Here is a 26,419-nt window from a genome sequence, read left to right as displayed (position 1 = left end):
AATGCTTTTTGATTTAATGTTATGACCAAAAAAATGCTTTAAAGTAGTACCTTGCTCATTAAGTTGGGGTCTGATACTCCATTTTTTAATTGGCAAACGTTTTGATATTTAATGCTAATATGTAATTCATTGTTTTAAACAATATAGTCATAAATGAGTACTCAGTGCTTGAGCAGGTAATGTTAATATACCAAAAACAACCACAAATGAGGTCAACACACAATCCATTTTGGTTTATTTTTTTATTGTGGCAATACAAATACACGTTTTACTTTGACTTTTGGCTCTGTGCTTGTGCCTTGAGCACCTTGACGACGATCTTCTGCTCCTCGATCAGGAAAGCACGCTTGATCCTAAAAAAAAAGTGATGTTTTATTTCAAAAATCTGCACAACTTGTGTTTTTTTTTAAAGGTAATTCTTCGCACCTGTCACGCACACACTTGGCGCACATGGATCCTCCATAAGCCCTGCTGACGTGCTTCTTGGTCTTGGAGAGCCTCATGAGGACTCGTGGTCTCACAGCTCGGATCTAGTAAGTAAACAATAAATCAATCAATATACAACCAAGTTTTTGGATATCGCCATCACTTTTACACTTGAAACTTACTCCCCGCAGTCTTCCTGGGCAGATGCCACAAGCTGATTTGGGGGCTTTGCCAACTTTCTTTGTGTACAAGTACACAATACGGTTACCAGGCGTCCGGGATCTGGAAAAAAACACGGATTACTGCACCAAAACCTCATCGGCAGCATGAAGTCCACTATAACGGGTACTTACAGTCTGGTTTTGTTGGACGCTGTATTGTAGGACAGCCTACGTCTGTAAGTCAGGCGCTGCACCATTTTGAAGCTAAATGACAAAAATATATAACATTAATGTGTTGATATTGCGTGGTTTTATGACAATTGGTTAGCGTGAAGCAACATTAAGTCATTATGAAAGCAAACGCGATGCGATACGACGCAGTTAGCTTGAAGCTAACGCTAAATGTGTCAAGCCTGTACACATTCTAATTAATTGGAGAATGGAAAAATAATCATGTTTGTTGAAATGCCGAGATACCCCGAATATCCTCGTTTGGTGAAATCGATGGGAAACGCGTAAAAACGCCGGATTAAAGCGGATATGTAAAAGGAGATTTAGCACAGTTTTGTTAGCCTGCGTACCTGCTATCGCCGTGAACGGAAGAGGAAGGACGAAGGCGGAAGTGGAGTGTTTAAAACGCCTCCATGCCGGTTGTTGCCGTGCCCTCTGGTGGCTGGGTTGATGTACTGCACGTGTCTCTACTTAAAAAAGAAACGCATTTGTGTGTGTAAAATGCACTAATTTACCTTTTAGGTTTAAATGTTCATTTAAAATATAGATATTAATTAACATATTTAATATTTCTGCGTGATTTTAGGGTTATAAAACTAAACCTGACTTGACAAAACAATAATAATAAATGACTAATGATGCTCAAACAAGAAAACAATTTGCCTGTATGTGTGACTGTACAATATTTTCAAAGAAAAGTGATTTATAGAAATGAAGCAACATGCTAAGATTGAATTTTAGCTCAATTCCAATATACCAAAGAAAGAATGTGTCAATTTCCCTAATGTGCTTTTTTTTTTTTACTTTAGATGGCTCACTCCGAGCAGATGGCACACACACACACACAGAAACCCACGACTGAAAAAAGACCAAAGGAACGTTTGTAAATGTCATCCAACAGATGGAGATCTTGGCGCGCTTTTCCACGCGAACAAGATCAACGATACGCAAGCCTGGCAACGTCCGGTTAAGGTCAGCAAAACTTTATTTAGTCTTGTTTTTAAGTTATCCCTCCAAGCGGCACCATTATTGATTTATAATCGCGCCTGAAAACGTAGAGTCGATGATGCGTTCATGCGTCCTTGCATTAGCACAGCTGTTAACCTCTGCCGACCTTCCATTTTGTCCCTCACCCACAGAAACTCATGAAATATTAAGCGTCCATAAACCAAAGGTCACCAGGACGCTTTGTCCTACCCTACCAAGCGGATCAATACGTGGGCGTCCTATTTTTTTTGTGGTCCACCACAGAACTCTATCGCACCCTGCCTAAAATGGACGTCATATTTCTGAATTTTTATGCCCACTTTAAAAAAAACGGGTCTTAACTATGCCCAAACTCAGTGGCGGTCCGTGCATTTTCTCGTAGCGCCTTCAAAGGGTAAAATCCACTTCCTAGCAGCATTTAATGATTAAATACAAATACCAGAGCTTTTCAGACATTACAACCGGGCCCACAATTGAAATATTATTTAGGAATATAGCCATATTTTACTCACCAAAAATCATTTTTAACTGTACACAATATCCATCTTCCTTTATTTCTTCTTTAATATCGCCATCAACGCTAATGCTGAAAGTCGAGCCTGTCTTGTCGTATTTCTGGCATAGTCTGTCTTGAAAACGGCTTTAAATCAACACAACAATATATTTGCTTGTGCAGCTCGCTCCAAATACAGTTTGGTAGCTCTGGCTAATCACTAGCCAATCATAGTTGGTGAAAGCGATGACGTATCCCTACGCCTGTGACGAGGCATTGTGGTGTTGCCAACTCGAAATCTGATTGGTTAAAGCAACAGTCTTATCAACGCTTGTTTAATGCAGCAGAGCCTGCAGAACTGATTGTGAAGGCCTTGAGGCAGATTTCTGACCCTGGCAACAAATAATGGCTGAAATGTGATTGGTTAAATGCTTCAATATGAAAACACACATCTGAAAGCAGTGCAAACAGGGGGAAAGCAATGAAAGGAAGCTGACAGACAATTTGGAATTATTTCATAAGTATTGATGGAAAAAATATAATATGATTCGGATATTTCTTAGGCCAGCAGAGAAGGCCTTGAAGGCCCTGACGGCCCGCCACTGCCCAAACTAGTGACCCCATCCCATCAGGATCTCACTTTCAGCTGCCGTCTAATCAGTTCCAGTACTTAACCGTTAAACCTGCTTGAGGATTATCAAATCATTCATCTCGCCATACCCGATCCCGACCCCCCCCTCCCCGACGCCGTTTCCGGCTCCTTTGAGCCGGAACGGGCTATCGGCGTGGCGTTTTAAGAGCCTGGCTCATTGATTGGTTTTCCCAGAATCCAATCGGAGGGGCCTTTTTTTAGTTTTGCTGACTGGCAGCATTTAATCGGTCGCAGAAGCCTCGCGTGCGACCCCAAAAATAGTTATTGATAGACCTTTACAGTCCCGCTGGTTCGATAGCTCGCCCAGGTCAATTGTCCTTCCCCGTCCGCTGGAAAAAGTCTCTTGCTTATCATCGCTCTATCTGACCCCACCCCGCCTCCACCCCCCGTCCCACTGCTGACCAATCCATACAACTATGTCTACCACAATGGCTCGGATTTAGTGGTTTAAGGGGGGTGGCGAGGCGGGAAATTTCTCTCGGTTTGGGCATATCAAAAGAAGCAGTGTCCGCGTCCCATTACTAGAAAGGTGACCAGTTCCGGGGGGGGGGGCGGGGGGTTGACATCCCGCAGGCGTCCGGTCGATGAGAAAACGATTGATGGACGCGAGCGCGCTGATTAAAAAAAAAAAAGATGGAGGTCATCTTTTAGCGGGAGACTGGCGCCGGAACGAGATCGTTCTACGGTTTGATTCCGTTAACAGCCTCGGATTGGTCGTCGTCTATCTCCGCGTTGAGTTCCAAAGCCCCGCCGCGTAACCTTGAAACGACCTCGGACATCAATCAGCCCGCGGGCCCCCCGAGCGCGGCCACCTGTTCGTGCAGGACGCCAGGAACGGAGTAGGGGTAGGGGGGGTGGAGCTATCATTTGCTCCGTAACCACGGTAACCTGCCACATTACTAAAAGCCCTTAGCATACAGCATCTTCAACCTGCCAGGGGGAGGGGCTAACTCCCCATCGTCACCCGACTGGTCGTTTTGACTATCGAATAATTTTCTTTTTCCGTTTTTTAGATCCCCGTTCGCGACCGCTCGCATCCCAGCCGGGATTGACGCCGCTGAGCCCAGACTGGCGAGCCAGAGGGGAGGGAGGTGCGTGCATTTTTTTTTTTTTTTTTTATGCCACCAACACCCCCCACCCGCCCCCCAGCCTCCTCATCCTCTGTCAAAAGCTCCTCCTCCGTCCGTCGACACAGCCGAGACCGGGGACATTTTTCCGCTCAATGAGAGCGAGAGGGCACCGGAGCGACCGTTCATTTGGAAGCTGCGCGTCGCCTCCATCCGAGGTAAGGCGGCGAGACGTCCGCATCACGCGCCGCCGCATGTGGCGACGCGTTATCTTGTGTGTTTTTTTTTTTGTTTTTTTTTTTTTTCTCTTTTTTTTTTTTTGCCTTCCCTTTCCCGGGGTTTCTTTTCTACGAATACAGCATCCGTGAAGGGCAGAGTTACGAGTTATAATCTGGTTTTGGCGCTCCCGAATAATTGAGACTTGGAATCTGCCGTTTTTAGCAGCGTCATGGCCCCCCGTTACCTGACGGCCTTCTTTTTTTTTTTTTTTTTTTGTCTTACCGCAGTTTGGCGCATGCCGAAAATCATACGTGCTCGTCAAGTTTTGACGACAGGGTGTTGACTATGACTGACACGTGCTGGTTGAATTATTTATTTATTTATTTGGAGTGGGAGGTCTAAGGTCACGGAAGAACTCCAATAAACCCTCGCTCATTTTTTTGAACCTTCACCGGAGACCTAAATATTGATTATAGACCCGTCGTCGTCCATGGGGACAGTCTATGGTTTCTGATTGAGTACTATGGTTCTATTTTTGTCCATTTTGGACGTTGTTGACTTAAAAATGGTTTTTATTGAGCCTTATATGACCTTTACGCTTGTGTATTATTGTTTAATATTTCTTTTGTTTCATGGCGATGGTCAATTTTTTTTGGGTTCGTAAGAAAAATACAGCAGGTGGTCTTATTCCATTTAAATTTGTTCATATTTTTTTAGTTTGGGGGGGATTTTAAAGGTAAAAACAGTAGCTGTAATCTGGTTTTATCTTTCAGGGAAGACAAAAGGGATTAAAAAACAAAAAAATAACCTTTTGCAGGGACCGCAAAGTGATATTGTGGGCCCAATCTGGCCCCTGGGCCGCCAGTTGGGCACCCGCTAGATTGCTACCATGACTAATTAGAAAGCTTGTGTATTATTGTTTAATATTTCTTTTTTTTGGATGGCCATGGTCAATTTTTTGGGGGTTCATAAGAAAAATACAGCAGGTGGTCTTATTCCATTTAAATTTGTTAATATTTTTTTAGTTTGGGGGGATTTTAAAGGTAAAAACAGTAGCTATAATCTGGTTTTATCTTTCAGGGAAGACAAAAGGGATTAAAAAACAAAAAAATAACCTTTTGCGGGGACCACAAAGTGATATTGTGGGCCCAATCTGGCCCCTGGGCCGCCAGTTGGGCACCTGCTAGATTCCTACCATGACTAATTAGAAAGATTGTGTATTATTGTTTAATATTTCTTTAGTTTGATGGCGATGGTCAATTTTTTGGGGGTTCGTAAGAAAAATACAGCAGGTGGTCTTATTCCATTTAAATTTGTTCATATTTTTTTAGTTTGGGGGGGATTTTAAAGGTAAAAACAGTAGCTGTAATCTGGTTTTATCTTTCAGGGAAGACAAAAGGGATTAAAAAACAAAAAAATAACCTTTTGCAGGGACCGCAAAGTGATATTGTGGGCCCAATCTGGCCCCTGGGCCGCCAGTTGGGCACCCACTAGATTGCAACCATGACTAATTAGAAAGCTTGTGTATTATTGTTTAATATTTCTTTTTTTTTTATAGTGATGGTCAATTTTTGGGGGGTTCGTAAGAAAAATACAGCAGGTGGTCTTATTCCATTTAAATTTGTTAATATTTTTTAGTTTGGGGGGGAATTTTAAAGGTAAAAACAGTAGCTATAATCTGGTTTTATCTTTCAGGGAAGACAAAAGGGATTAAAAAACAAAAAATTAACCTTTTGCGGGGACCACAAAGTGATATTGTGGGCCCAATCTGGCCCCTGGGCCGCCAGTTGGGCACCTGCTAGATTGCTACAATGACTAATTAGAAAGAAATTGTAAAAAAGACATGGCTAATGTTTTTTTTTATGTTGTGTTTTCAGCAGGGGTTAATATGAAGGCAAGGTTTGGCACTCCAGATCCCCGAAAACACCAGCGTTTTTTTCACCGCGTTTGAGGCCCCAAAAGCATGCCCCACCTTCGCTAAAAGCCGCGCCCCCGCCCGACGTTCCCCCTCGAATCCAAGCCCAAGCCCGCAGAAATGGCTCCGCCGGACGTCCGCCCGGCCGAGGCGGAGGCGGAGGCGGTGGCGCGCAAGCGGGCGTCTCAGCGGAGAAAGTTCCGGCCCGTGCGGATCTTGGTCTTCGTGGCGAGCCTGCTAGCCGTGAGCGCCGTCTCCGTGGGCGCCTTGACGTGGAACTCCAGCGCTGTAGGCGAGTGGGCGGCGGCCCCCCGAGGGCCCCACAGGACTCTGCTATCCAGCCGGCGGCGCGAGGACGAGGCGGACGGCTCGGCCGAGCGTCCGGCGGCGCTCAAATCCGACGGCGAGGGCAACAACCACAGCCAGGCGTCGTACCCGGCGGACCTGTTCGACCTCTCGCAGAGACGCAAAGGCGCGGTGGTCATGCACATGTTCGGCATGATCTACATGTTCATCGCCCTGGCCATCGTGTGCGACGAGTTCTTCGTGCCGGCGCTCACCGTCATCACGGAGAAGCTGGGCATCTCGGACGACGTTGCCGGCGCCACCTTCATGGCGGCGGGCGGCTCGGCCCCGGAGCTCTTCACCTCCATCATCGGCGTGTTCATCTCGCACAGCAACGTGGGCATCGGCACCATCGTGGGCTCGGCCGTCTTCAACATCCTCTTCGTCATCGGCATGTGCGCCATCTTCTCCAAGGAGATCCTCAACCTGACGTGGTGGCCGCTATTCCGCGACGTCTCCTTCTACATCCTGGACCTGGTCCTGCTCATCGTGTTCTTCCTGGACAACTTCATCTCGGTGGGCGAGAGCGTGACGCTGCTGTCGGGCTACGCCGCCTACGTCATCTTCATGAAGTTCAACAGCACGGTGGAAGGCTTCGTCAAGAGTTGCATGAACAAGAACCAAGTGGTGGAGGTGGAGGTGCAGCCCAAGGTGAGTGCTCTTCTTTTTGACCGCAAACGTTCGCTAAGCTGCTCGTTGCCAATACTCCGAATCGGGGATTCGAACGCAAATTCGCCCATTTTTTTTAGTCAAACTACAACATGAATCGGAAAATGGCTTACTTAGGTCGATTGGTCGTCGGTCTTTTGGTCGCCGGTCTTTTGGTCGCCCGTTGTCGCGGTCAGGGCGACCAAAAGACCGGCGACCAATCGACCGCACACGACTTAGTCAAATAAACAAATAAGATGACTGTATTATTCAATGAAAGACAACAGAAATGTAAATATAATGATAAGAAAACATATACATAATGGAAATCAAATACTGTTATTCCTTTTTAAAATCAACCCTTTAGCTAACTGTAATATATGAAGCTTCTATTTTCTTCCTTTGCATCACTTTCTAATCTATTGGGGGCCATTTGTAGCTTTCTGACATAATTCCTACATTTATTAGGAATATTTTTTCATGAAAAATGAACATTATAAGGCTACACTTTTGTTTACATTCCAACAGCTGGGTGATTATTTTGACTAACTGACTTTAAATGTTATTTTTCCTTCCCACATGTAGCATGGCGCTAACTTTTTTGCCATTTTTTTGCTATGAGACCCGTTTTTAATTTTTGCCAAAAACTGCATTAAGCCGTCTTAAGCATGCATGAGAAATAAGATATTTACCCCGCTTTTTCTGTTAAAATTCAACAGTTTTAGTGCAGTAATGTTTTTAAACCGCTCTCCAAAAAGTTCCAAATTTATCTGCCAAAAAACAAACAGCAATAATTTCCCTTTTTTGACACGCCTGGGGAACAAAACCTCGTCAAACGCGTCAACCTACTCGTCCAAAAATTCCACTTCACGACGGGCTGAACGCGTCCACTTAAACGGCAAACAATGGCGGCGAACGCTCGCCGTTCAGATTATCCGCCGGGATTTAGCGTCCCTCGTGACATGAGGTGGAAATGAAAATTGGGAGCGCATTGTCCCGTAAAGCCGCGGCCAGCAAATCCCGCCGCGGGCGCCGTCTTTGAATCGGAAGAGGTTCTACTTTCCCCCCCATCGTTTGACGCCAGACTCCGGCGGGGTGACCTTGAGCTGCAAAGCATTCTGGGTGTGGGACGGGAAGACGCGGTAGATGCCGTGGAGGTTTTTCTGGCGGAATTGGAGCGGCTCGACGGTTTTCCATCAAGTCTCCACACTTTGGGGACTCGCGTGGCTGTTATTTTTGGTTTTAATTGGCAATTTAGACCGAGTTGGGACACTGAGAGATGCTTTGACCCAAGATGGCTCGCTTCCCATGATGCACCTGGGTACATTTTGCTGGTCATAGGTAAAGCTTTTTTCAACTAAATAATTGGCTATTGGGAAAGGTGCCCAGCATGTGAGCTGGCATCACTGGTGAAAGAATCAATGCTAAAAGTTGTGTATATATACCAGAGGAATCGTAAAATTCAACGATTTGAAGGCATTTTTAAGGGTGCGGCTTATACACGGAGGCGGCTAATACGCGAGAAAATAGTTGAATAAAATAATTATAAACCAAATTAGGCCTCATCGTGTTAAGACATCATTTTTGCATCATGTTAGCCACAAAATTAGCTTAAAATTTTTGCAGGCGGTCAATCTAAACTTGAATATATATTTTTTTCATGAATAAATATGGAAAATGAGAACAATCTCTGGTTCTGTGAATTAAAAAAAACAATAGAACTCATAATATTTATCATTGTTAAAAATAGACCCCAAAACATTAAAACTGTGATGCTCATATTTCAATCTGTCGTGTTTTCTTCAATATCAGAAATTGTAGCTTTGCGGTTCATTTGGGTGACGCCCATTTTTTTTTTGCATCTAGAGGACTCAACACGATTCATTGATTCAAGTGCAATGGAACGAACCAAATATTCAGTCAGAGGGGGATTATGAAAGACAAAAAACCTCCCTTTTTAAACGAAAATCCACCCTAAAAATGAAACCGCTAGGTAACTTGCTTTCCCAAAGTCCCGCAGCAGAATTCAAGTGTACCCGTCAACGCGTTAATCCCGGTGCACAGCATGTGATTTGATTTGAGCAGCACAGATGTTGGAAGGATGTCTTTACCTACAGTATTTGTTCATCCCGACTGCGGCCTAATACCGTTGTTTACTTAATGAGCGCCGCTTAATCCCATAGGACTTTTGACCACAAGAAGTGATTATTTTAAGATTCATAGTCGTGCGCGTGGGCAGAGGGGGGAAAAAAAAAAAAAAAAAAAAACGAATGTGACGATGCAGCTGTCAAAGCAACGGAGCGAATGGTGTCGCAAACTGCCGCACGTTCCCTTAAGCTTCTTAGTCTGCCGGTTGGTGACTCGATGAGACAAGAGTCAAGTAGTATACGCGCCTAAGGGTCTGATTAATAAACAAGCCAGTCGTAGAGTATTATGAGAGAGGGCAAACGAGGTCACCTGATGACCCACGTTGCTCTCGACAGGCGACTGGTCGCTGCTCAAAGTGCGGCTAAGGGTACCCGGACGTTTGGTCGAACGGACGTTTGGTCGACGGACAGTTCTCTCTCTCTCTCATGATTATAATTTTGAGAGCGAGCGAATCCGGCGACCAAACGTCCGTTCTACGAAACGTCCGGGGACCAAACGTCCGTCGACCAAACGTCCGGTCATGGCGGCTAAGCGTCCCAAATTTGGACAAAAATATGTCAGAAATGAGAGAAAATGATTTTTTTATGTGCTTAAAATGAATAACAAGCATGCAAAAACATAAGGAAGCTAACGTTAGCAAACAAATGTGAAATTATGAATTCAAAACAATTGGATACGGTCATCTTAAATAAAGGAAAAAGTTGCTTTAACCAGACTTTGGGGGGGGAGGACAGCCAATGGGAGATTGTCAAGCAGGACACAAGGCGATTGCGACAATTTCAAAATAAAAGAATGGATAGATTTTTAGGGGATTTTGCATCTTGTTTTTGGGTACTCGGACGTTTCGTCGAAAGACGTTTGGTCCCCGGACGTTTCGTCGACCGGATGTTTGGTAGGACGGACGTTTGGTAGGACGGACGTTTGGTAGGACGGACGTTTGGTAGGACGGACGTTTGGTAGGACGGACGTTTGGTAGGACGGACGTTTGGTAGGACGGACGTTTGGTAGAACGGACGTTTAGTCGCCGGGTTCGCTCGCTGTCAAATTATGACAGAGTTTACTGTTGATATTTTGATATTAGATATTTAGATATTAAACTCTCTCTCTCTCATGATTATAATTTTGAGAGCTGGTTTCAACAGTAATAACCCGGCGACCAAACGTCCGTTCTGCCAAACGTCCATTCTGCCAAACGTCCGTTCTGCCGAACGTCCGTTCGACCAAACGTCCGTTCGACCAAACGTCCGTTCGACCAAACGTCCGTTCGACCAAACGTCCGTTCGACCAAACGTCCGGTCGACCAAACGTCCGGGGACCAAACGTCCGGGGACCAAACGTCCGGGGACCAAACGTCCGGGGACCAAACGTCTTTCGACGAAACATCCGGTCACGTTGTTTTTGTATATTGGAACATAACAGAGGGGTTTGTAACGTGAACATTTTGCATGTAGAAATATTTGTAAGTAGAGGCACCACTGTAAATGTTCTGCGTCTTATCTGGCAGTCATGAAAACACTACTTTGCAACTCTAGGGCGATTCCGGGAGCAATATCGTTTGCTGTTTTGTCAAAAGGCTGACGGAGGGGGAAATCGGCATTACTAAGCAAAGCAGCAAGATAGTTGAGATTCCTCCGTCGTCATCAGATAAGTCACTGCTGCGATGAGGCAGACGCTGCTTTTGCTGAGACAGGAGGGTCGCAACCTCTGCTAGCCACATTAGCAAAACTATAAATAGCTAATTTTTCAACGGGACGGGGGTCCGGGGATAATTTGCGGAGCAGACTGCTGCTGAAACTTAAGAATCGGCGACCACCCCTTATACGGCTTTTCAAATTTCACATTTTTATTTAAGAAGTCTCTTACTTTTTCATTGTAAACGCGGACAATACGTGTCCAAGTTGTATCATCCAGCGCAGCTGGACTGGACCACTCTTGTCTTTCGGAGCCGCATTGTTTTTCTCACGCCAAGTGGACCCCTCATTTGCATCCCAGGTGCTTATTGTGTCATCTCCAGCGGTTAAATACGACGGCGTGCCATTTGAAAAACAAATCTAGTCGTGTGGACGGCCATTGTGCGGCCCCGCTTCTCGATTCTGGATGAATAATGTCGCTACCAGAAATTGATAGTGTAGTGCGCTATGCAACTACAGTAATACCTTGACATACGAGCGTCCTAACACACGAGAAATTTGAGATACAGGGAAAATTCCGAGTTTTTGTCCTGAGATAAGAGAATAATTTGACATACGAGCATATGTTGCGGCCGGATTCGTGGCTGGTTAGGTTTATTAATAGGTATACTTTAATATAATATAAAACAATACAAGGTGGGCATCGGGCATATCTCTGGCGTTAGCTTGCAAGTGAGAATCGTCCTGGCTCGTCCTCGCCACCGTGACATTCTAAAGGACCGAATTCCTCTCCTGCCAATTTAAGACGTCAAATCAGTCGTTTTCATACAAGGTGAACCGAGCGGCAGTATTTTGAAACATTATGCGAGTATTTTCGGAAGTTGATTCGATTATCGCCATCTGCCGGAATCAAGTCAAAGCAATTTAAGAGTCCTTCACAGATCTTCATTACGAACTCAGATCAACAGTCCTTAGCCCGGAACTTGGTGATCTGTCAGGTCAATAGTCCTAAAAACAATTAAATGTCCTCGGAGCCAGCTGCCATGGAGAGTGACTTCGAGCTTGCTCGGTCCCAAATTGAAATAAAGCTCATATACATATAATGATTAATAAAATGATATATAATAATATCCCAGAATAACCCTAACACTTTTAAAAAAACGAACTTGGGATACATTCGTTTGTGAGGCATGGAGAAGAAGCTAGTTCATAGCACAACAAGGTTAAAACCATTTTTAGTGCAGTGTGCACTGTAAGCAAAGTTCGTTTAAGTTAAAGTTTATTGTATGTCACGTAGTGTAGCGAGACGTTAGCCATTAGCTGCTACCGTCTGTCTCAAATGTAAGAACTCTGCACAATAGTGAAGACAATAATGTCACATTTTATTGCAGATCAAAACCTCTAGATAGCTATTTGTTACTTTATGGGCGTCTGTGGTGAATTAGACCAATTAAAAACATGTATTTGCATTGTAATATTCTATTTTTACGTTTTTTTTCAGAGGGTGAGAACGAATTAATTTGTATTTAGTTATTTTCAATGGGAAAGAGACTGTTAGACTGCATTCAACTGATTTTGATGTCGTTTACAAAGTCAAATCAAGGTCAAAGCTTTTCCCAATTGGCTATTCTTGAAAACCTGACACCGTATACTGTATATACAGCTTTTTTTTTCTGTTTCTTCCTGAGGAGGAGTCTGATGGCGGAGTAAGAAAGCGAGAGCGCTATCGATCTCGAGCTATTTCTGAACGCCGGGTCGAATTAGATGACTGTACCGTAAATGCATCACGCGAAGGGCAATGGGATTTGTATCTTGCCGCTGCATGAAATGATACCCGGGACCCTCCGCGGTTTGTGGAAGAGACCCCCACTCCCAGCAGAGGGGCAGCTAAATGGCCCACAGGGTGGCGGGACTGAGGGGTTTCACCATATTTTTTTACCCTTTCCCTTCCCCCAGAAGCCAGATGATTGGCTGGCGGGCGGGTGAGAGGAAGCCATTTGAGCTGGCGAGCACTGCCTTATGGGAAATCAGCCAAGGTGGCAGATTCTGTAATTAGTTCAGCTTGTTAGGGGGAAAAATGAAGGGGGTGACTAATTAGCAAGTAGGCAGCTTCTTGACTCGTGCAAATTTTACACCCCCGCCCCTTTAAAGACCGTTATTATTATCTCTGGGAGGAAATGGAATGGCGGAATAGTGCGGGTGACCCTCGGAGGTTGTTGTGTCACGCTCCGGCGGACGGGTTGCCGCCTGAAAAATTTGCGCCAGGCAAGTCGGTGGCGCCGAGCTAATGCCGGGAAATCTGTCAAATAGTGTTAGTTCATCTATATATGATGGGAAGCAATGCATTGTGGGAAAGGATCTTGCTTGCTATTCAACGCAAGTGAGGTCGTTTTAAAAATCCGGGGATGTTTTACCTTGATTCGCTTAATCCGCAGGTAATAACGGGGTTGCAAATCTGTACTGCTAGCCTTGGAGAAGTAGCATTTTAGCTAATTGATACCGCTAAACATATTTATTATAATTATTATGCATCATAGTCTCATGCCGCCGTTATTGTATTTCAAATTCCAAGGGTGGCTTGACCCACATTCATTAGTTTACCCGCTGTAATTTAATGAAGTGAAAAAAAATGCCTGTTGCCAAACTAATCATCGCCTTACCGTATGCTACATGGTGGAGATAGCCGTGTACATTAGCGCGGGTCTGTCCAGAACATCCTGATGTGACATTACGTAAGAAGTGGAAGACGGGTATTAAAGGCGCGCGCGAGCATACTTAAACCCCCCCCCACCCGATGCGATTATTAGTCGGAATATTTAAGGTGGCCTTAACGAGCGAACCGCCGTGCCATCTGGATCCGGAACCTGTGCCCGCTTAATTGAGGAGGGGGCACGCGAGGGTCTCAAAAATTTGTTCTGCGTTTTCCACGTTTTGTGCAAATTGAGTGTGTGGGCTGGGAAACAAAGTCTGCAAACGCCAGCCTGTCGTTTTCACACGCGCACTTTTTTGTATGCTTTTCAAAAATAGAGTTGCCACAATGCCTGCTGGGAAGACTTGGACGGGAAGTCACGTATTGTTCCAAAAGTTCTAACTACTGGCACTTTTGATTGAGTGATTATAGCATTTTTTTCATTTTTATTGGCATATGGAGTCAAATGATCGGCCAATAACCAATATGGCCGCCAAAAATATAAATTTCCATTTATTGCAAAGCAATCACCATTGGGGACAACGTTAGCATGCAGTCATTTTAGCATTAATGCTAACTTTTCTTCAAAAATATGAAGTCAAAAAAGTTTCGTTAGCGTAGCGCCTATAATAATATAAAGTTGAATTATTATGATGGCTAATTATCATCTCTCCAGCAAAAAAAAGGGAATAGCCACGCCCCTTTAACATGTTTTGTGTACCTCCTCATCGTCATGGTGATCACGGCTGTAACTGTGACGTCTTTCACATCTTCACATCTGTGTCTTGTTTTTCTCTCTCTTTCCTCAACGTCTACTTTCTTTGTGTCGGACGACAAGGCGAGTCCCGTGGCGCCCGAAGATGACGGCAAGTTGTCGGTAGGTGTCCTGTCTCAATGTCCAATAATGTGCGTTTGTGCCACCATGTGTGTCGACTTCATCCAAGCCGGAGTCGTGGTCTCTGTCCACGACTTGCGTTACCTAGAAAAGGCCTTCCGAGAAGCCGATCTACGACCAACCGAAATACCGAATTCTATTCTGACCGTGAACATCGTTGAAGACGTGTGTTAGATCTGTAAAAACTGCTTCAGGAACAATTTAATAGGAAATAGGTTTATTACCAGACTGCAGGATGGGGAGAGAGCTCGAACAGCCGTGAGATGCACACAATTTGTTGTCCTTGCAACTCTCTCCGAATGAACAGTGGGTCAGTCTTTATATAGGAAAACAGGGTATAGTATAGTTTCTATGACAACAACCAAACTTTGGGCAAAGTCTGATTAATCAGTGTCAAGTCTCCATGACAACAACCAAACTTTGGCCAAAGTCTGATGAATCAGTGTCAAGTTTCTATGATTACTATGTTTCTATACTTACAAAAACTGATTGATAGGTTTATTAATAGATATACTTTAATAAAGGGAAAGAGATCGGAGACATATCCAGCGTTGACTTGCAAGTGAGAATCGATCCTGGCTCGTCCTCGCCACGGATCATTCTAAAGAAAGGCATCCTCTTCTGTCCATTTAGTCGCACATAATCAAAACAATTAAGGTTATCTTATTCAAACAATTGCATAAGCTAACCGAATAACACAATTAAGAATTTGCACAAGTAAGCAAAACAATTTCCATAAAAGGTGAAACGAGCAACACTATTTTAAAACAATATGCGAGTATTTTCGGAAGTTGATTCGATTGTCGCCATCTGCCCCGGAATCCAAGTCAAAGCAATTTAAGAGTCCTTCACAGATCCTCATTGCGAACCCAGATCAACAGTCCTCGGACCGGGACTGGGTGATCCGTCAGGTCAATAGTCCTCGGGGCCAGCTGCAGGGGGAAGTGTCCTTGGTAACCGTTATACTGAGCTCTCATCTGCTTATAATGAAATATGTTTCACATATACATATAATGATTAATATTCCACACATTGCCAAGCGACTTTTTCGTCATTTTATCTTAATGTTATCTTACAACGTGTCGCTCACGCCGGCGTTCTCTCCTCGCAGGCGAGGCCTCGACTCCAGAGGGGGGGCAGCTCGGCCTCTCTGCACAACAGCTTGATGAGGAACAGCATTTTCCAACTCATGATTCACACTTTGGACCCTTTAAGCGAAGGTAAGCGCCATTTCTACGTACTATATTCGAGCCGTATCGAAACAAGAAACCTTTCCAGACACGATTAATTGGCAACGAAATTCCAGACCAGCTCCGAGAAACCGATAGAATTGAGGGAGGTCCCTAATAGGGCTGGTCGTCTCGTGCGAGACGGTCTTTAAAGAGCCCATTAGCATCGATTAGCTTGGACGTATTTGCACTTCTATTGAGTGCAAATGGTTTGTCTAGGGACTGTATGGTTTGCTCGTGTTGTAAATGTACATTGGAGTTGAAACCAGGTAAGGCCCATCCCACCACACACACATACACACAAACATACACACACACACACACACACACACACACACACTGAGGCTTTTAACTGGAACTAGAAAGGCGCATCTACTCTATATTTCATGGACGCTTCCAAAAATAAGTCATCTCAAGTTCCCATCGCTCCCTCAACTTTATCAACTGGAATGACTTTCCAGTCCATCTGACTAAGAACCTTGCTCCCCCCTAACATGAATTGCCTTTAATTGAGTGTGCGCTTGGATTTATTTTGTCTGTTTCTGTCTTTCCACTTCTTTCTTCTTCCGTCCCCTTTCAGAATTTGCTGACTCTGGTGAGTTGATCTCGTTTGTGTAACCCCGGTGGATCGTTATTTTTTTCCCGCAAAATGTGCCCCCGCCGTATTATTGACGTTCCCAAACGTGGCTGTGTGTCGACTTTTGTATCTCCATCCTCGTACGTGGACGCCGCCGCCTTTGTGGTCATTGTCGTGTCGTCGCTGAGCCCATCCTCGCTCTCCTCTATCGTTAACACCCACCGTTGTTCGACGGCGAATCGGACCAGTTCGTGAACCGGCGAATCGGTGACCTTCCTTTGGATTTTTAATCAATAAACCTGACAAGGGATTAACCGCGACCTTAAATAGGTTTAATCGCATACGACCACCACAGAGATTTACTCCTCCAATTGCTTGAATGTCTTGTTAGGAGAGAGTTGAAGTTGAAAAGGCGAGATGTGGACACCCGCCATGTTTTTCTTTGTTAGGGGAAGACATTTTCTTCTTCTTGAGATATTGGAAAGAAAAGAAAAACAAATATGAGGCAACCGGGAATTCAATGACAAGCTCAATTGACGCTTAGCAAAAAAAATGCATGAAGGTATTGATATAAAAAATTGATATTACTGATAAGCCCCTTTAAAAACAACTACGACTGAATCAAGGGTACGGCTTATATGCGCACAAATTAGACTTGCCATCCACAAAACTACAAGGTGACAAAGACGAAACGCCATAACGCAAGACAATGCGGCCGATACGGTCATTTATTTCAAAATAGAGAAAAGATAAACAGATAAAATGCGGAAAAAAATGTATTTTGACGTCTATGAATGAAATTCAAAAATAAAAATAAACCATATCTTGCATAAAATGTGAAAAAACTCATATTCAAGTGCCGCCATCTTAGCTAGGGATGACAAACTAGACCGCTACGGACACATTTCCTGGCTGTACTGCTCACCTGACTTCCTTTTTGAATTTGTCAATAGGCAATACCCCTTAGGAATGTGAAAAAAAAATTACAGAAATAGCACATGCAATTATTTTTCTTAAGCTTTGACCTTCAAAGTAACACATTTGTACTCCCAATTAAAACCATGAATATGGAGGTGAAAATTGGGAATCGTGGGGCGGCTTATACGAGAGAAATTGTAAAATTCAACCATTTTAAGGCCATTTTAAGGATACGGCTTATACGTGGGGCAACTTATATGCGAGAAAATACGTTATATAATAAATAGTTTCAACCATTTTGCAGTTTCAGTTGGTGTCGATACTGTATTGATAGGCAAAAATAGTTACAGACGGCTTAAATCATTGGCCACCGTTGACGCCGCTAGCCGTCCGACCCGTTTGAAGCTTGGGGCTGACGTCTATCTTTTTTCAACTTGATAATTGGCTATTGGGAAAGGTGCCCAGCATGTGAGCTGGCATCACTGGTGAAAGAATCAATGCTAAAAGCTTTTCTTTGTATTTATTTTTTATTTTTTTTTGCTCAGTGGAGGTTTAGAGGGCAACTCGCAAGGACAAGAGGCCCCCCGGTAAACAACAGGAATCCCCCCGCCCCCATCAGCCTCTCTTGCTTGGTAACGGGTGAGCGCGGTGATTGCGCGGCAGCTTAATCACCCCCCCTCGGACCAGCCCCGGTCTTCCATCGGCAGCAATCGTATTCATAGGAAAAAATAGCGGCTCGTGACCGCCAAGGGTCTGGACGTCATCCGTCCATTTGTGAGAATAGTCCGAATGTGAAGCCATTTTGTAAATTATTTACTCCAAAAAAAAAAACAGTTTGACATCCAAGTCTACTATTAGACGTTCCAAATTGTTGTCAGCGAGTGAGAGAGTTTCAAATTTTAAAATAAATCGAATTCAGGGTTATAATAGTTAATAAAATTAATATCCACATATATCAGGGGTGTCCACACTAATGCCCGCCAGCCTCGTTTTTATTAGTCTGCAGCAAATAACAAATAGGTCCCTCATAAGAAGCTTGAATTCAACCTGCATTTGGTAGCACTTAACACTATTCAAAATCTGATATGTTGAAATAAAGCTTCAGTATTGTAAATATCAATATTTTGGAATATTCTTTGCATTATTTTATTGCTTATCGCTCTTTTATTGACTTTTAACGACATTTCGAAATCGTCTCACTGCCATTGACGGCCATAAGCGTTCAATTCAATTTGACTGCTGCACGCCTATGAGTGATTGCCGTATTTTCACGACTATATGGCGCATCGTATTTTTAGCTGCAGTGTCAGTAACGAGTGCTATTTCTGTATTTTAAACACACAAAGGACGCACCGTTTTTATAGACGCATATATTATATATTATATATTATATATTATATATGAATATCTAACCGCAATAGCGCTGGCTACCGGAAGCAGCCCCAGACCGGTTTCCGGTGCGCAGTGACTGCTGGGATATATGGTCCTTGCACACTACACCCACACACTAAAAACACGTTTTTAAAAAGGCAACGGAAGCAAAACTGAGTTCGGTTTGTACTTTATTTAGCCATTTTACAACTTACTCACGTCATCATCACCCACAAATCCATCAAAGTCCTAATTTTCTGTGTCCGAATTGAACACTTGTCCAAATTAGTCATCGAAAACGTTGAGTTTTATACGTTCATCCAGGCGGCCACAATCCATTCGCAAATAGTAGCTAGCTGGTAGCTAGCGTAACTTTTCCAACGGTGCTTTCCATGCTTCGTCAAGCTGTATTGATGTCCATGTATACAGGCCACAATCCATTGGATGTATTGACAAAAGAACTACTACATATCCCAGCAGTCACTTCGCAGTACTTAGTCTACGGGAAAATAGTAGAGTCGGTGTACCCTATCAACTGATTCATTTTATTTTATCGTGATAACAATTTTAATATTGGTCCATATATAAGGCGCACTGGATTATAAGGCGCCCCTATCTATTATGGACAAAATTTAAGACTTTTATGTGCACCTTATAGTCGGGAAAATACGGTAATTAAGATACATGGTCAACTTAACATATAAAAATTGCAATTTTCATTTTTTGAGAGGAGGAGAGGAGGTCTCGTATTATTTTTCGTTGTTTTTGCATGCTGACCAAGATTTTTGTTTTACTCATACTGAGTTTTGGGGATTTTTGGGGGAATATTTGGGCTGCTGCTTGAGGGAAATTTACTTGGACTTCCTTTTTTCGTGCATTTGTGTGCCGTCGTGTTTACTCTTTTCCTTTTCTCTGTGTGTCCGTTGCCCCCCTTTTCCCTTCCCTGTCTTTTGCTGTGGCGTTTTTAGAGCTTGGGACTTATGGGAAACTAAAATATTATCACTCAATGACTGAGGAAGGTAAGCCCTACCTGGAAAAAAAAAATCACTTCATTGTCCTATGTTTGGGTTTTTCTCCATTGACGCCACACGGGTTCATTTTTTTGTGTTGGAAGGTCTTTTTTTTTCACTATAATTGCAAACCGTGTTGTTTTTTGTTGTTTTTCTGTTTTTTTGTGCTGCTTTTCAACCATTTTACATGTTGCTCGTGTTTTTTGTTTTTTTGGGTAAAAAAAGCATGCTTGTGTAAGTCTTGGTTACAATCACTGGGGAAAAAAATGGCGTTTCATTGTTTTTGCCAGGTCTTGTCCTGTTGATTTTTTTTTTTCTTGTCGCCATTGCTCGTACGTCGCTGAATTCGTCCGAGTGGAGTGAGTCATAACGTGGTGCTTTCATAAGGGGCAAAAAAAATATTATTTGCTTTTATCTGGAGGGCCGTAACTAATCGATTAATGAATTGACAGCTTTTTTAAATCATTTTTTTTGCATTAAAATGAGTACAAATCTTCACTTTGAGCCTCTTAATAGCAAATATTCTCTTTAGTGGGTTTTTAAAGTGTTTTTTTATCAGAAAAGAGCAAATATTCAATCTATTTTGTTTTAACCTTTTTGTTTTTTTATTTAAAAGGAAAAAAGAGTAAATGTTGCATTTTTAAAAATCTGTTTACAGGGGGAAAAAAGGGGAAAGAGGAAGCATTTTAGATATAATATTTCGATATTTAACAAAATAATGGATTAAAAGTAGTGAATGAAAAGGCCTAAATATTAAGTTTGTTTTTTCTTATTAAGGGAAAACATCTTTTATTTGTTTTGTCTTTCAAATTATGCACAATACTAAAGTGGAAAACAGAAAATATTTTAATATATTTATTTTTAGATTGAAAAAAAATGAAATTAAAAACAACACAAACAAAAAAATACAATTTGGGATTTCAAAATACTGCAATTGTGGATTTAAATAGGGGATAAACAGGAAATATTTCATCATAAAACAGAAAGATTCTCTTTCTCGGGCCGTACAAAATGATACGATGGACCAAATTTGGCCCCCGGACCGCCACTTTGACACCTGCACTCTAGATTTAGCGGCTAAAAGCGCAGCACAATAAAACCTTTGCTATTATGGTGCCACGCTTCCAGAGTATTATCGCGAACAGACTTTTTTGTGTGTTTTTTTTCCCCGCGTTGAACACGGCAGCAAGAAAAACAATGAAACGGCGACGCGTGCGATGAGCTGCCTAATGATTTTACTGGAAGGTCACAGACGTGGGTTGACATAGTTGGGCAGAGCGCATATTGACGTTGACAGCGTGTCAACCGCTGACAAATCACCCACGGGCGCCAAAAAATGAAAAAGGCATCGATTGCAACTGGGTAATTGGGCGCAGGCAACGCACGCAAAGGCCTCATTGGATTGGAAATTCGCCTTTTTAGCCCCCGTGGTGGGCAAACTACGTAAAGTTGCTGACGTTACCGCGCTGAGGTCTTACGCAAGTGGCAAGGTCGTAGATTTTTATTGACGTCCAATTATTTTTTTTAGTTCGCCCTAGTCTTGCAACTGACCGTGACCGGACGAGTCGCCGAAAGACGTTTCGCCGACGGACGTTTGGCCGACGGACAGTTCGCCGAACGGACGTTTTGCCGAAACGGGATTCGCGCGCTCGCCCCGCCCCGGATCGTGTGTGTACATGTTTTTCAACCTCGGCCCGTGGGCCATATACGGCCCGTTACAGATAACATTCATTTAGGAATAACAAGGGCATGTACTGCAAAAGTTATATTTTCTTTCCATTTCACCTCATTTCTATTTTTCTACTATATGTACACAAGTACTCTTTGAAAAATACAACTTTTTTTAGGTATAAATTGAACTTGAAAGGCTAAACTGTATTTCAAGTTAAGCAAATTCCTTTAAGAAAGTATAATAGTGTGAAATAAATATTGCAGTTCTGTTTGTTTATTTCATATTTCACTGTATTATTTGAATATCTTCCAAAAATAGGAACAGGAATGCAGTATCGTAGTGTAGTTTTTATTTATTTATATATTTATAATGGGGAGCGTTTAGTTCCAAAATATGACATTAAAAAAAATCACAATTTTTCATTTCACACCCAAAATACGTCGAAAACATCCATGCAAACTGGAACAAAGTTCATTTATGGCCGCACTAACGAGAAGGAAATTTGTGTTTCCGATTTAATCCGCGGATACCGAGAAGGGATTCATCACTTGTCTGCTTTAAAACTGCTTTTATGTTCCACTAACCTTTGACACCTCTTGTTAGTTTTTAATATGCTAAAAGACACTGACATGAGCGAGCTGGCCTCCAGATGCGGAACGTGGAGGGCCTCGAGCCCCAAGGACGAAGACATCAGTTACTGCCATCGCAGCACTATCTCGCCACCGCCATTTTTTTTGTTTTGTTTGTTTGCCCCCAGAAAACAAAGGACGAACCGCCGTCTGTTTCCCAGCCGGTTTGTTCACTTTGGATTTGAACTCTTGTCTTGCAGGGAAATTCCGGGAGAAAGCGTCCATTCTTCACAAGATCGCCAAAAAGAAATGCCAGGTAGAAGACAGCGAGAAGGCCAATGGCGTTGCCAGTCGCTCAGGTAGAGAAAAACATTTTTTTTGTGGTTGTGATAATCCACATATGATATTTTTGGGATGAGAAGTCGCAAAGAAATGAATCATTGAAAATACCCAAATAGAATCCCCCCTAAAGTACCCCATTTCTCCAGCAAATTTATTTTCCGATATCTGCATAATAGTTACTCTACCCCGCAGAACGCATACGATTAATATACAAATTCCTGTATTTTCTTGCAGATAAGCCGTATTGGAACTAAAAAAATGCGGCCGATACAATCAGTAATTTCAAAATAGAAAAGGATAAACATTAAAAAAATGTATTTTGACGTCTATGAATGAAATTCAAGAAAAAAAATAAACCGTATCTTGCATAAAACGTGAAAAAACCCACTTGTGCCTGCCATTGCTTGCTCAAGGTGGCGCCGTCTTACCAAACTAGACCACTACGGACACACTTCCTGGTTGTACTGCTCACCTGACCTCCTTTTTTAATTTGTCTACGTGCAGGCAACACCCTTTCAGAATGTACAATCCAGCAATCGATTCATACAGTATCTTAGAAATACCATGTGCGATTGTTTTTCGTAAGATTTTCCCTTCAAAGTAACATATTTGTACTCCCTATTAAAACCATGAATATGGAGGTGAAAATTGGGAATCAGGGGGCGGCTTATACTCGAGAAATTGTCACATTTAACCATTTTAAGGCAATTTTAAGGGTACGGCATATACCGTAACCGGACGTTTGGTCCCCGGACGTTTGGTCCCCGGACGTTTGGTCCCCGGACGTTTGGTCCCCGGACGTTTGGTCCCCGGACGTTTGGTCCCCGGACGTTTGGTCCCCGGACGTTTGGTCCACGGACGTTTGGTCCCTGGACGTTTGGTCGACTGGACGTTTGGTAGAACAGACGTTTGGTCGTCGGGTTCGCTCGCTGTCAAATTATGACAGAGTTGACTGTTGATGTTTTGATATTAGATATTTAGATATTAAACTCACTCTCTCATGATTATAATTTTGAGAGCTGGTTTCAACAGTAACAACCCAGCGACCAATGTCGGTTCTACCAAACGTCCGGTCTACCAAACGTCCGTTCTACCAAACGTCCGGTCGACCAAACGTCGGGTCGACCAAACGTCCGGTCGACCAAACGTCCGTCCTACCAAACGTCCGGTCGACCAAATGTCCGGTCGATCAAACGTCTTTCGACGAAACGTCCGAGTACCGGCTTATACGCGGAGGCGGCTTATATGCGAGAAAATACGGTAATGTACTTTTTCCCCAAAACCTGTTTACATCTTTTGGTCAGCAGTAGCTGCGAGCTAAACGCTAATTCCAATCCTCTTGGTAAAGAGTCTGCCTGATGCAGGAGAACCCGAAAAAGGAAATACTAAAGAGTAATTATTCCTAACGGCACCTTGAAGAAGAGCCATTTGAATTCTTCAAAGGCTATTTCCATCACCAAGCCCAGTCGCTAATGCGAGCGAGTGTCATCGCGTATGCGGGAATCGCTTTCATGGCCTCATTGTGCGGCGCAATCGAAGGTGAATTATGTTAAAAACCCTGCATTAACGCGTTAGCCTCTTCATCGCGCGCCGCGTCGCTAACGTTGAAGAAAGACAACGGGGTGCTTTTATGCTGGATTTCCCAACAGATCGGTGCCTTCAATCACGTATGTTTTCCGTTTTTCCCCGGACAGATAAGAACCTGCCGAACAGCTCCAGCGTGCAAGTGGAGGTGACCCCGCCCATGAACGGCACGGCAGGCCAAGAAGGCGAAGCGGTGAGACATTTCTGAAATCCCGAATAGAAAATCCAACCCGAACTTTGTCCCACGCCAGCCATTTTGTGTTGTCCTTTTAACTAACCTTCAAAACTGGAAGCAGAAGCCTATTTTTCGCCGCCGTTGGCTTCCGCACGTGGCTATTTTCAGCCTCGCGTCCCGCCGCGCACCTGTCCGCGTGATCCGGGAAAGGCGCCGGGAACCGGGACCGCCTCCATGTGTGGTCACGTCAACGGTTCGAGGCCCGGCGGATTTTTTTGGCAACTCTCTGGAAATAAAGGGCGAATCTGAGGTCGAATCTGGAACTGGCGGGCAAAACAAACAACCCCTCCCCGCATTTCACCAGCGCTTCCAAATATCCCATTTTGAATATTCATGAGAACCCCAAAGCGACGGGAATTTATGAGTCATCGTCGGCAGATCCCAACGTCGTTTTGGAATATACTTTTCGGGGCCAGCTATACATTCGCAGCGTGGAGGAAATGTCGTGTAAATAAAGCACCGTTTATCAAAGTCGAATACGCTGATCAAATGTCTTGCTTGCCCTGCAGCGGCTACAAAGTCAGCTCAGCCTTGGCGGGCGGCCCGCGGGGGGGGCCGGAAAGGCCCCCGAGGTGGGTGGCATTTGGGAAAGTTGCTGCCTCTGTGGGGCGCCCACCTCTAAAGGGACAAAATCCAATCATAAATAGACCAATGACAACCCCCTGGTACGAGGTGTGTGCCAAATACACATTAGGGCGGAGCTAAATGGCTGCCGTTGACGGTGGTAGACGTCCAATCCATTTTGAAATGGGGATTAGCCACGTCTAATTTCGTTAACCATTTTTAGATGATGTTGACATTTTTCAGAACATTTGCATACAATGTCTTTTATAAGTCGTCCAGGGCGTGAAGCATCATAGCAGCCCCAGAATTGCTTCTACATTGGACTGTTGTTTGGGAAAATTGATTTTCAGACTGGTTTATGTGAATGTATTTTCCTCGCATCTGTCTAGCGACAAACTGTTGATTTTCAGGCCGAAGACGAGGAGGAAGACGACCAGCCTCTCAGCCTATCCTGGCCCGAGTCTGGCCGCAAGCGCTTCACCTACCTCTTCATCATCCCCGTCGTCCTCCCCCTGTGGTTGACGTTGCCCGACGTCAGGAAGCCGGTACGTCTTTCTGCCGGGAGAAATAATACTCGATTCCAAGTACCGATGATGGCTGACCTTCTCTCGCCTACCCTAGTCGGCCAAGAAGTTCTTTCCCATCACCTTCCTGGGCGCCATCGGCTGGATCGCCGCATTCTCCTACTTGATGGTGTGGTGGGCTCACCAGGTAGGGATTCTCCTCAAAAATGCTGCTTGGAACTGTCGCTCAGGAAATAGCCGGAGTGGCAGATTAGGTTTTATTCACTCTGAAGCTTAGTTTTCTTCTTTTTTTCTTTTTTTTTTGCAGGTTGGAGAGACCATCGGGATTACAGAGGAGATTATGGGCCTGACTATATTAGCGGCCGGAACCTCCATCCCTGACCTCATCACCAGTGTCATTGTGGCACGCAAGGGCCTCGGGGACATGGCCGTGTCCAGCTCGGTGGGCTCCAACATCTTTGACATCACCGTTGGGTACGTGGTGGCCTGAATCCACCATCTTGTGTGGGTCACTTTCAATGACGTTTCCTAGAATTGGCCCGCAATTTAAGATGTTTACTGCCCTTGCAGACTCCCCTTCCCTTGGCTCATGTGGTCCATGTTCAGCGGCTTGGAACCGGTGGTGGTGAGCTCCAACGGCCTCTTCTGCGCCATCGTGCTGCTCTTCCTCATGCTCCTCTTCGTCATCATCTCCATCGCCGCCTGCAAATGGCGTATGAGCAAACTGCTGGGCTTCATCATGTTTATGCTCTACTTCGTCTTCCTGGTGGTCAGCGTCATGCTAGAGGACCGGGTTCTCATCTGTCCCGTGTCGGTGTGAGGCCGAGGCCCCGCCCCAACCCCCCTGGTCCCCTCCCCCTCCCCCTTAAGGACAGCATCCATCCTCATTGGCTCTCTTGTGCGGTGGATTCAAGGAGGAGTGAGGCGGAAACGCCAATAAGTGGCGCAAAAAAAATGGCTCCTTACTCCCTGAGTGGCTTTTTTCGGTGTTGTTTCATTAGCCGGTAGGGGGGGAGGGGCGTGTTATGCCCCGCCCCGGGCAAATTTAGCGTTATGCATGCCGTTAGCGTCAGTAGATCGGGCTTAGCGAGACTGGCAGGTTGAGGAGAAGGACCTCCTGTGAACTTTTGCGTGGAAGAAAGTGAAAGCGCCACCAGGAGACGGCAAGAAATAAGACGGGAGACCTCCCTAAACACTCTTCACCCCTTTAAAACAAAAGAAAAAAACATTCTCTCCTCTTTTTCTTTTCATTTTTTTGTTTCGTTTTCAAATCAAACAACTAAGTAGCACTAGCATAGACGTACTGTAGCAGGCCAA

At 44.2% G+C, this 26,419-nt stretch overlaps 2 protein-coding genes across 8 annotated transcripts; one reads left to right on the top strand and one right to left on the bottom strand.

Annotated features, from left to right (window-relative positions):
- Positions 1-227: 227 nt before the first annotated feature.
- rpl34 (ribosomal protein L34) lies at positions 228-1,289 on the bottom strand. Its single transcript, XM_077588262.1, has 5 exons — positions 1,169-1,289; positions 780-851; positions 609-708; positions 427-530; positions 228-353 (listed from the first exon to the last, which is right to left on the bottom strand). The coding sequence occupies exons 2-5, from the start codon at positions 842-844 to the stop codon at positions 269-271; spliced, it is 354 nt and encodes a 117-aa protein (XP_077444388.1). The 5' UTR covers positions 845-851; positions 1,169-1,289; the 3' UTR covers positions 228-268.
- On the top strand, positions 650-26,337 carry slc24a2a (solute carrier family 24 member 2a). 7 transcript variants are annotated; one of them, XM_077588257.1, is made up of 15 exons: positions 654-771; positions 1,628-1,790; positions 3,964-4,041; positions 4,100-4,235; positions 6,117-7,147; positions 14,451-14,489; positions 15,619-15,727; positions 16,317-16,331; positions 19,571-19,621; positions 22,114-22,212; positions 23,890-23,972; positions 24,989-25,123; positions 25,200-25,289; positions 25,410-25,576; positions 25,673-26,337. In XM_077588257.1, the coding sequence occupies exons 5-15, from the start codon at positions 6,272-6,274 to the stop codon at positions 25,920-25,922; spliced, it is 1,914 nt and encodes a 637-aa protein (XP_077444383.1). In that variant the 5' UTR covers positions 654-771; positions 1,628-1,790; positions 3,964-4,041; positions 4,100-4,235; positions 6,117-6,271; the 3' UTR covers positions 25,923-26,337. The 7 variants fall into 7 exon arrangements, with proteins under 7 accessions (XP_077444384.1, XP_077444387.1, XP_077444383.1 ...); XM_077588255.1 differs by having other exon boundaries at positions 6,114-7,147; XM_077588258.1 differs by lacking the exon at positions 14,451-14,489 and having other exon boundaries at positions 650-771; positions 6,114-7,147.
- The last annotated feature ends 82 nt before the right edge of the window (positions 26,338-26,419 follow it).

Source organism: Stigmatopora argus, chromosome 20, assembly GCF_051989625.1.
Source record: "Stigmatopora argus isolate UIUO_Sarg chromosome 20, RoL_Sarg_1.0, whole genome shotgun sequence".
Lineage (NCBI taxonomy): Eukaryota > Metazoa > Chordata > Actinopteri > Syngnathiformes > Syngnathidae > Stigmatopora > Stigmatopora argus.
The sequence above is the reverse complement of the archived record's forward strand: the minus strand, read 5'-3'. Positions and strand labels throughout refer to the sequence as shown.

Bases quoted from the DNA above. Each gene is read 5' to 3' on its own strand.
- rpl34 (XM_077588262.1), bottom strand. From the start codon at position 844: ATGGTGCAGCGCCTGACTTACAGACGTAGGCTGTCCTACAATACAGCG. The intron at 709-779 runs GTAAGTACCCGT...GTTTTTTTCCAG, and splicing joins GCGTCCAACAAAACCAGACT to ATCCCGGACGCCTGGTAACC. The intron at 354-426 runs GTGCGAAGAATT...CTTTTTTTTTAG, and splicing joins GCCAAGTGTGTGCGTGACAG to GATCAAGCGTGCTTTCCTGA.
- slc24a2a (XM_077588257.1), top strand. From the start codon at position 6,272: ATGGCTCCGCCGGACGTCCGCCCGGCCGAGGCGGAGGCGGAGGCGGTG. The intron at 19,622-22,113 runs GTAAGCCCTACC...CTTGTCTTGCAG, and splicing joins TCACTCAATGACTGAGGAAG to GGAAATTCCGGGAGAAAGCG. The intron at 25,290-25,409 runs GTAGGGATTCTC...TTTTTTTTGCAG, and splicing joins TGGTGTGGTGGGCTCACCAG to GTTGGAGAGACCATCGGGAT.